General features: G+C 49.0%; 1 protein-coding gene across 1 annotated transcript; it reads right to left on the reverse strand.

Moving 5' to 3' along the window:
* Positions 1-1,111: 1,111 nt before the first annotated feature.
* Positions 1,112-9,119, reverse strand: ECHDC3 (enoyl-CoA hydratase domain containing 3). Its single transcript, XM_056846615.1, has 5 exons — positions 8,974-9,119; positions 5,152-5,273; positions 4,917-5,014; positions 3,401-3,601; positions 1,112-1,447 (listed from the first exon to the last, which is right to left on the reverse strand). The coding sequence occupies exons 1-5, from the start codon at positions 9,117-9,119 to the stop codon at positions 1,112-1,114; spliced, it is 903 nt and encodes a 300-aa protein (XP_056702593.1).
* Positions 9,120-10,349: the final 1,230 nt, after the last annotated feature.

Raw genomic sequence — 10,349 nt, forward strand, 5'->3', positions numbered from 1 at the left:
GCACTCTAAAACGGACAATTTAATCAGCAAGATTACTGAAATATCCAGAAAAGAGACAGCCTTTACAAACTGAGGACACACACACACACACACACAATTATTTATCATCTAACCTGACAACTCCACCTTGTTCTAGAGGCGTGACCCAAGTCATGTGTTGAAAAACACCAGAAAAACAAAGTCATGGGAGAATCTGACCCAAAAGCATGAACAATATCACCAAGTGTTACAAAGGAATCAGGTTAGTCTTACAGCATGTAGCCACAATGGACTGGTCCCTTCCTGGAGCACCAAGTGGTTGGTTTTAAGGCATTTAAGGGAGGAGGAGGAGGAGGAGGAGGAGGAAGAGCAGGAGCAGGAGTTGGTTTTTATATGCCAACTTTCTCTACCACTTAAGGGAGATTCAAACCGGCTTACAATCACCTTCTCTTTCTCTTCCCACAACAGACACCCTGTGAGGTAGGTGGGGCTGAGAGAGCTCTAACTAGGGTTGCCAGGTCCCTCTTCACCACCAGTGGGAGGTTTTTGGGGCAGAGCCTGAGGAGGGTGGGGTTTGGGGAGGGGAGGGACTTCAGTGCCAGAGAGTCCAATTGCCAAAGAGGCCATTTTCTCCAGGTGAACTGGTCTCTATCGGCAGATCAGTTGTAATACCAGGAGATCTCCAGCTATTACCTGGAGGATGGCAACCCTAGCTCTAACACAGCTGTGACTAGCCCAAGGTCACCCAGCAGGCTTCATGCATAGGAGAGGGGAAACAAGCCCAGTTCACCAGATTAGCCTCTGCCGCTCATGTGGAGGAGTGGGGAATCGAACCCAGTTCTCCAGTTCAGACTCCATTGCTCCAAACCACCGCTCTTAACCACTACACCATGCTGGCTGGGAATCTAGTGGGTTATGTAGAATCACACTGACATTGACTCATTAACAAATCAAGGTGCGTTAAGTGACAAAACAGAAGCGCATCGAACATGTTCTCCTGTTTGACCGACGGATAACTTCATGCAGAGCCCTACGGTTATCACAGAGATAAGGCACCAGCTGTGGGTCTCCCCATAAACCTTTTTTTATTGTTGGGAGCGGCTTTCAAGTGTGATTTGTCCCCCTCGGAAGCTCACGGGGGGGACCCTTTGCGTCCCGACCGAGACCAGACAGGTTTGCGTTTACGGAGGAAGGCCTCGATCCCTTCTCGCCCGTCCTCCAGGGCGAGATTGTCCACCATGACCCCCGATGTCGTCCTGTAGGCCGCCTCGACGTCTTGAGCCATCTGCTTGTAAAAGGTGGCTTTCCCCAGAGCCAAGACGGTCCTGCTGCTCTCGCATATCTTGCGGGCGATTCTCAGTGTCTCGTCTTCCAGCTTCTCCGCCGGGACCACCCGGCTTACCAGCCCATGAAGGAGGGCCTCTTGAGCTGTTATGGGCTCCCCTGTGAAGAGCATCTCCAGAGCCACCTGGATGGGAAGTTTGGGAAGAGCTCTTTCAGGCAAAAATAAATAAATAGATGCTACGGAGCACTGTTTCACAACTTGTGGGTCAGAACCCAAAAGTGGGTTGTAAAGCCTCTGAAAGTGGGTTATGGGCCAGCCCTTTTGGGTCAGAACCCAAAAGTGGGTTGTAAAGCCTCTGAAAGTGGGTTATGGGCCAGCCCTCACCAATGGCCGCCTCTGCCCTTCTTTTGTGTTTTGGAAATGAAGATCTGACCCTGGAAACAGTATCTTCCACGTTGTAGTGGAGAAGGAGAAGGAGAAGAGCATGTGAAAAATGGGCGAGCATATCTGTGTATAGGGATAGTCCCCCACGGACTGTGCTACCGGGGGGGGGGGGTTGAAATCCGCCACTGACACATCATTATAATGATCTATGTGCTAGATCCCCTGAATTTCCAGCTTTTGCTTTTTTAAAACTAAGCCTCCAGCCCCTTTTGTTGTGGAGATGTAAGGGGAAAGAAGAAGAAGAAGAGTTGGTTTTTATATGTCAACTTCCTCTACCACTTAAGGAAGAATCAAACCGGCTTATAATCACCTTCCCTTCCCCTCTCCACAACAGACACCCTGGGAGGTAGGTGCAGCTGAGCTTTAAGAGAGCTGTGACTAGCCCAAGGTCACCCAGTTGGCTTCATGTGTAGGAGCGGGGAATCAAACCTGGTTCTCCAGATTAGCATCCCCTGTTCACGTGGCCATTCTTAGAGCGGCGGAGAAGTCAGAGAAACCTCGTAAGAACATAACAGCATAAGAACATAAGAAAGGCCCTGCTGAATCAGACCAAGGCCCGTCAAGTCCAGCAGTCTGTTCACACAGCGGCAACCAGGTGCCTCTAGGAAGCCCACAAACAAGGCGACTGCAGAAGCATTGCCCTGCCTGTGTTCCAATGCACCTGATATATTAGGCATGCTCCTCTGATCCTGGAAAGAATAGGTGTGCATCATGACTAGTATCCATTTTGACTAGTGTGGCGAGAATATTTTATATTGGTTTGGGTTAAGAAAAACCAATTTTATTAATCTGTAGCTTTTTCTAACCTATAGCTTAGAAACCATATGAAGACCTGACTTTTAGCTAACCTCAGCTCCAATTAGGATCTTGACCCTAAAGGGCATAGGAGATTGCATTGCTAGAAGCTAGTCACCCAAAGCACATTAAGTACTCCAAATCATGTTCAGAGTAACAAGGTCACGTAGGCAGTGCGGAAATTGTTTATGAACACAGGGTAACAGATGAACGGATGGCTGTCAAAGACCTGGACATGAAAAACTTATTATGGAACAAGATATTTCTAAACAATTTTAGTCATGATTTGTGGAGACTCATTTCCTTAAGAATTTGACAGGAGGGGGCCATTTGAGACTCTCACGGTTCGGGCTATAAAAGGCTGGTCCAGATGTCCAGTCTTTGTCCTTCTAAGAGAGAGACCCATTTCTGTCTCTTCCTTGGAACGACCTCAGAGATCTCTGACTGTTTGTCTGTCTGTCAGTGTGTGTGCTGTCATATATATATTCAGTTGAGTATTGCTTTCTCTCTTTGCTTTATATTTCCTTGTAAGTATAATAAAGCTGCATGATTTACTTTATACGTTTGGTGTGTGCTGTTTAAGAGTGGCTTGTGTGCAAGGTTAAATTCTCTGAACTCTGCTCCTGGTAAGTAGCAGGCAGAGAGATAGCTAATCACGAGGGACCGAGAGAAAGGGGGAGGTTAAGGAAAAATTCTCCCAACTAGCAGCCACGGATAGCCCTCTCCTCCATGAGCATGTCCACTCCCCTCTTAAAGCCTTCCAAGTTGGCAGCCGTCATCACATCCTGGGGCAGGGAGTTCCACAATTTAACTATGCTCTGTGTGAAGAAATACTTTCTTTATTCTGTTTTTTATCTCCAAGCGAGAGGCGACATCTGTCCTCTCAATAAAGCCTACCTTCCTAGGGAGAGATCTTCCCACGGGCACAGCCGGCGTCGAGCAGAACAGCCCGACGTTTATTCCGGGGGTGGCAAACGTAGATTCTTCGCTCGCCACGGCAATATCGCAGCTCGCTACCAGCTGGCAGCCAGCAGCAGTGGCGAGGCCGTTGACCTTGGCAATTACGGGTACCGGCAGCTTCGGAAGCAAAGATGTGACCTGAAGGAAGAGGGATGATGATGATGAAGAAGAGTTGGTTTTTATACGCCGACTTTCTCTACCACTTAAGGGAGAATCAAGCCGGCTTTCAATCACTTTCCCTTCCCCTCCCCACAACAGACATGCTGCGAGGTAAGTGGGGCTGAGAGAGCTCTAAGAAAGCTGTGACTAGCCCAAGTTCACCCAGCTGGCTTCATGTGTAGGAGTGGGGAAACCAACCCCGGTTCACCAGATTAGCCTCCACGTGGAGGAGTGGGGGATCAAACCCGGTTCTCCAGATCAGAGTCCACCCACTCCAAACCACCGCTCTTAACCACTACACCACGCTGGCTCTCTGGATAAGAAGAGAGAGGTCACTCTTCCCTGGCAAGAAGAATAAACAGCAACACTTGCTGACATGGCTGCTCTTTTGGCATTGATAGGTGATTTTATCCCAGTTGAGCATTCTTGTCTCGATCCCGTCCTGGGGATTCAGTGGGCTAATAGTTGAGAATTCTTTGAACTTTATGGATGGGTGGAGACGCCCTCCCCTCAACTCCATGACTTTGCCAGCATTTACCCCTATGGTGTTTCTTTGACCCTGACAAACCCCACAGAGCAGAAAACCGCACCAACTATCAATTTTTTTAATCCCCCAGTTCAGAATTAGAGAACCATGCAAATCATTCTCAGTTATGCTCACAACAACCCTGTTAGGTAGATTGGGCAGAGAGATAACGAGCAGCATGCTGAAGTGAGGACTTGACCCAAGCCCTACGATGCAAAGCTGAGAGGGCTGGGAATGTTTAGTCTGGAGAAGAAGAGGTTGAGGGGGGACAGGATTGCTCTCTTGAAGTATTTGAGGGGCTGTCACTTAGAGGAGGGCAGGGAGCTGTTCCTGTTGGCAGCAGAGGATTGGACTCGCAATAATGGGTTTAAATTATGGGCAGAAAGGTAGCGGCTGGATATTAGGAGACATTTTTTTACAGTAAGAGTTGTTCAACAGTGGAATCAGCTGCCTAGGGAGGTGGTGAGCTCCCCCTCACTGGCAGTCTTTAAGCAGAAGTTGGACAAACTCCTGTCAGAGATGCTCTAGGCTGATCCTGCATTGAGCAGGGGGTTGGACTAGTGAGCTAGATGGCCTGCATGGCCCCTTCCCCCTTTAGGATTCTATGAGCCCAGGTAGCCCTCATTCTAGTTCAATTCTCTAAACAGTGCAGGCTCTCAAAATCAAGGTAAATAAAATTTAGGCACAAAGGAAAAAACCCAATGGAGTACAATTTATTCATGAAAATTAAACTGTTTGGCACCGGATCGCACCGGTGTAGCAACTCACTTCGACGCAGGTCTCGAAGACTTCCTGGTGATATTTCTCACCTGTCTCATGAGACAATTCCTTTAAGTCATGCCCTGAGGAGAAAACAGGTCCTTCGCCTTGGAAGCATTTGGTGAAAGAGAACAGGACAGAAATTTGTGTCAGAGACTTTACAGAGACTTCAAAACAGTTTAAAATTGCATCTTATCTGAGGACATAACCTTGTCCTAAACATGGCAGAGAAGAAAAAAGCCACCTGAAATGATAATGACTCGCAGATCCGGGCTGTCGATATCGCGCAGAAGGTCTTCGCGGAGAGACTTCAGCATGGCGAGCGAGAGCGCGTTCCTTCGCCGAGGGTGGCTCAAGACGACGTTCCTACAAAAGGGAACTTTTAGAGAAGGCACTTCTTGAAACTTGAAGTGCTCAAAACATCTACCAGATCTTTTGACTATGGAAGGCATGCTCACCTCCTGTAAACACGTGAACAGGATAAAATGCAATCGTCTCATGTTACCAGATGGGGAAACAACGTAAGAATATCCTGTATGCCCTCTTGTGGGTGTTTGACACCTTTTCTTACATCAAAAGCCCTAGAGGCTTGCATTCCAACTTCAACTATTGCATTAGGGCGAGGGAATGTGGCTTGGTGTTAGATCATCTGCTTGGCATGCAGAAGGTCCCTGGTTCAATCCCTGGCATCTCCAGTTAAAGGGACCAGGCAAGCAGGTGATGTGAAAGACCCTGAGACCCTGGAGAGCCGCTGCAGGTCTGAGTAGACAATACTGACCTTGATGGACCAAGGGTCTGATTCAGTATTGATAGAGAGGACCTGTGGCTCAGCAATAGAGCATCTGCTCGACATGCAGAAGGCCCCAGGTGCAATCCCCAGCATCTCCAGTTAAAGGGACTAGGCAAGTAGGTGATGTGAAAGACCCCTGCCTGAGATCCTGGAGAGTTGCTGCCGGTCTGAGTAGACAATACTGACTTAGATGGACCAAGGGTCTTATTCAGTATAAGGCAGCTTCATGTGTGTGTTCATGTGTGATGCTAAAGAACTACCATGCCTCTCACACCCATCTGCAACAAAGATATGGTGCTACTCACTTTAGGAGTGATTCTGCAAAGGTGTAAGCATGGCGTGTTCTTTCTCCAGCTGCAGAGAATACTGATATGGGATCGCACCCAGTTGCTGGTATCCACTGGCAAGATAGATTAATGTGCTTAGAAAACCATATCATATTTCAAAACGGCCATGGCGCCATTTTCACAATAGGGCATCTCCCTCTTGAATTTCATGGCCCAGAGAGAAGTCATGACAAAACCCAAGAGGGCATTCTCCACAGGTTGCAAGTAGGGTAGGAAAGGTGTTCAGGTGAACACGCTGATCCATTCACTGACTGCCTGGCTTCCACCTTACTATGGATAAGTATTTCAGCAATATGCTCCAATATCTCACTCAGTCAGGAAATAGTTAAATGGTGGAACTCCTTGCCCCAGGATGTGGTGATGGCTGCCAAGTTGGAAGGCTTTAAGAGGGGAGTGGACATGTTCATGGAGGAGAGGGGTATTTATAGCTACTAGTCAAAATGGATACTGGTCATGATGTATACCTATTCTCTCCTGGATCAGAGGAGCAGGCCTATTATGTTAGGTGATGTGGAACACAAGAAGGATGCTACTGCAGTCACAACCCCAGTGACTCCTACTCCATGCCCAGAAGATGGCCAAGATGCCCTCCCTCTCATCATCTGCTTAAGGTCATGGAATCAGTATTGCTGACAGATGGCCATCTAACCTCTTCTTAAAAACCTCCAGGGAAGAAGAGCCCACCACCTCCCGAGGAAGCCTGTTCCACTGAGGAACCGCTCTGTTAGAAAATTCTTCCTAATGTCTAGACGGAAACTCTTTTGGTTTAATTTCAACCCGTTGGTTCTGGTCTTACCTTCTGGGGCAACAGAAAACAACTCAGCACCATCCTCTATAATGACAGCCCTTCAAGTACTTGAAGATGGTTATCATGTCCCCTCTCAGTCTTCTCCTCTTCAGGCTAAACATACGCAGCTCCTGCAAACTTTCCTCATTCTCCTGTGCAATTTCACTGCCATGATTCCAACCCTGAAATAACCACTCATGGGTTGTGGCACAGGGTTTTCTGACTATGTACGTATGAGAGAGCAGAGATGTTTTTGTAGGACAGTGGTCCCCAACGTGGGACCATGGCACCCGCCGACACCTTTTCTGACGACCACCAAGTGTTTTTAGGAAGTGGGCAGGGCCAGGCAAGGCTTCTGATTGACTCTCAGAAATTTGATTGGCTGTGCAGATTTTTTAAAAATGTTGCTTTGGCAGCAGCTGTCACCGCAGCACAAGAACATAAGAAAAGCCATATTACCAAGTTAAGTTAGCACGGTTGGTGGAGTTCCACAGGTTAGATTAGGTCCTCTCTTGCTACATTAAAAAAACTGGTGTATTTTCTTGTGCATACATTAGTGATTCCCAAGGGAAGAGGCTGTAATTCATAACTGGGGCACGCAATCCTTGGGAGTGGCCTGTGGCTCCTAATGGCCGGTATGCTGGAGGTCAGGGTGGTTGTAAGACTGCAAAGTGAAGAAGGCCCTTAAGACTATAAGAAAGGCCATGCTGGATCAGACCGAGGCCCATCAAGTCCCGCAGTCTGTTCACAGAGCGGCCAACCAGGTGCCTCTAGGAAGCCCACAAGCAAGGCGACTGCAGCAGCATTGTCCAGCCTGTGTTCCAATGCACCTGATCCTGGAGATAATAGGTATGCATCATGACAAGTATCCATTTTTACAAGTAGCCAAGGATAGCCCTCTCCTCCATGAACATGTCCACTCCATAAGAACAAAAGAAAGGCCCTGCTGGATCAGACCCAGGCCCATCAAGTCCAGCAGTCTGTTCACACAGCGGCCAACCAGGTACCTCTAGAAAGCCCCCAAACAAGACGACCGCAGCAGCACCGCCCTGCCTGTCTTCCACAGCACCCAATATAATAGGCTCCTCTGATCCTGGCGGGAACAGGGATGCATCATGACTAGTATCCATTTTTACAAGTAGCCAAGCATAGCCCTCTCCTCCATGAACATGACCACTCCATAAGAACACAAGGAAAGCCCTGATGGATCAGACCGAGGCCCGTCAAGTCCAGCCGTCTGTTCCCACGGAAGCCCACAAGCAAGACGACCGGAGCAGCGTTGGCCTGCCTGTGTGCCACAGCGCCGACTATCCCGGGCACGCTCCCCGATCCTGGAGAGGAGAGGCGCTGGGACTCTCCAGACCCGAAGCTCACACATTCCTTTGGGAACCGAATTCACAGTGTTAGTCTGTCTGTGTGTGTGTGAAGCGCCATCAAGTCGCAGCCGACTTATGGCGACCCCTTTTCGGGGTTTTCATGGCAAGAGACCAACAGAGGTGGTTCGCCAGTGCCTTCCTCTGCACAGCAACCCTGGACTTCCTCGGTGGTCTCCCATCCAAATACTAACCAGGGCCGACCCTGCTTAGCTTCTGAGACCTGACCAGATCAGGCTAGCCGGGGCCATCCAGGTCAGGGCGTTAGTCTGTCTGCAGGAGTAGAAAAGGGCCAGAGTCCAGTAGCACCTTACAGACTAACAAAAACATTTTCTGGCAGGGTGTGAGCTTTCGTGAGCCACAGCTCACTTCTTCAGATATCAGATATGAGCTTTCGTGAGCCACAGCTCGCTTCTTCAGATATCAGATATGAGCTTTCGTGAGCCACAGCTCGCTTCTTCAGATATCTGAAGAAGCTATCTGTGGCTCACGAAAGCTCATACCCTACCGGAAAATATTCTTGTTAGTCTTGAAGGTGCTGCTGGACTCTGGCCCTTTTCTACTTTGGGAACCGAGTTTTTGCAGCATCGCCGGGGGCGGCGCGCACGCAAGGCTGGGGAGGGGGGCAGGAGGGGACAGACGCTCCCGCCGCACACGCGTATCTTTCAACGCACGTGTGCATGCCACCTTTTTTAAAGCGTCCCCGGGTCAAGGCCCGCGGACCGTGCGCACGCAATCGTTTTTAAAGCGCCCCCCGAGCCGTCCTCACCGGATGCCTTCTGCTTGCCAGGCGCGGGTGAGCTTCCCCTCGGTCTCCGGCCGCCCTCCGGGCTGGCGGGGGGCTCGGCTGCTGAAGGCCAGCGCGCCTAAGCGGCCGCGGAGCTCCCGCGGGACGCGCAGCCACGCCGCAGCCATGGCCGCTGCGCACGGGAAGGCGGAGCGGAGCGGAGCGCTCCGGGCGGGCTCGCCGCTGACCTCTGCCGCTTGCAGGAGGAGCCCAGCCGCCAAGCCCCGCCTGGGGGTGCCAGCCTCCCGGGGGCGGGGGCTGAGGATCTCCTGGAGTCTCCCTGGAGCTCATCTCCAGACTACAGCGATCAGACCCACCTACCCCCCCCCCCGCCACCCCCAGCATCTGCTCGGCAGAGGACCAGGCAAGGAGGTGATGCGCAAGACCTCCGCCTGAGACCCTGGAGAGCCGCTGCCGGTCTGAGTAGACAAGACTGACTTGGATGGGCCGAGGGTCTGGTTCAGTAGAAGGCAGCTTCGTGGATGCTTGGGCGGGTGGACTGTATGGTATGGCACCCCTCGGAAGACCCTCCCCTCGCCCAATCCTGCTACCGTAAGAGCATAAGAAAGGCCGTGCTATCATAAGGACACATGAACATATTATATATGAGCATATCATATCATAAGAAAGGCCATGCTATCATAAGGACGCATGAACATATCATATGAACATATATCATAAGAAAGGCCATGCTATCATAAGAACACATGAACATATATCATATGAACATGTGTCATAAGAAAGGCCATTCTATCATAAGAACACATGGACATATCATATATGAACATGTATCATAAGAAAGGCCATGCTATCATAAGAACACATGAACATATCATATCATATGAACATGTATCATAAGAAAGGCCATGCTATCATAAGAACACATGAACATATCATATCATATGAACATGTGTCATAAGAAAGGCCATGCTATCATAAGAACACATGAACATATCATATCATATGAACATGTGTCATAAGAAAGGCCATGCTATCATAAGAACACATGGACATATCATATGAACATATATCATGAGAAAGGCCATGCTATCATAAGAACACATGAACATATCATATGAACATGTATCATAAGAAAAGCCATGCTATCATAAGAACACATGGACATATCATATGAACATATATCATGAGAAAGGCCATGCTATCATAAGAACACATGAACATATCATATCATATGAACATTATCATAAGAAAGGCCATGCTATCATAAGAACACATGGACATATCATATGAACATATATCATGAGAAAGGCCATGCTATCATAAGAACACATGAACATATCATATCATATGAACATGTGTCATAAGAAAGGCCATGCTATCATAAGAACACATGAACA

The sequence above is a fragment of the Euleptes europaea genome, chromosome 3 (assembly GCF_029931775.1).
Source record: "Euleptes europaea isolate rEulEur1 chromosome 3, rEulEur1.hap1, whole genome shotgun sequence".
NCBI classification, from domain to species: Eukaryota; Metazoa; Chordata; class Lepidosauria; order Squamata; family Sphaerodactylidae; genus Euleptes; species Euleptes europaea.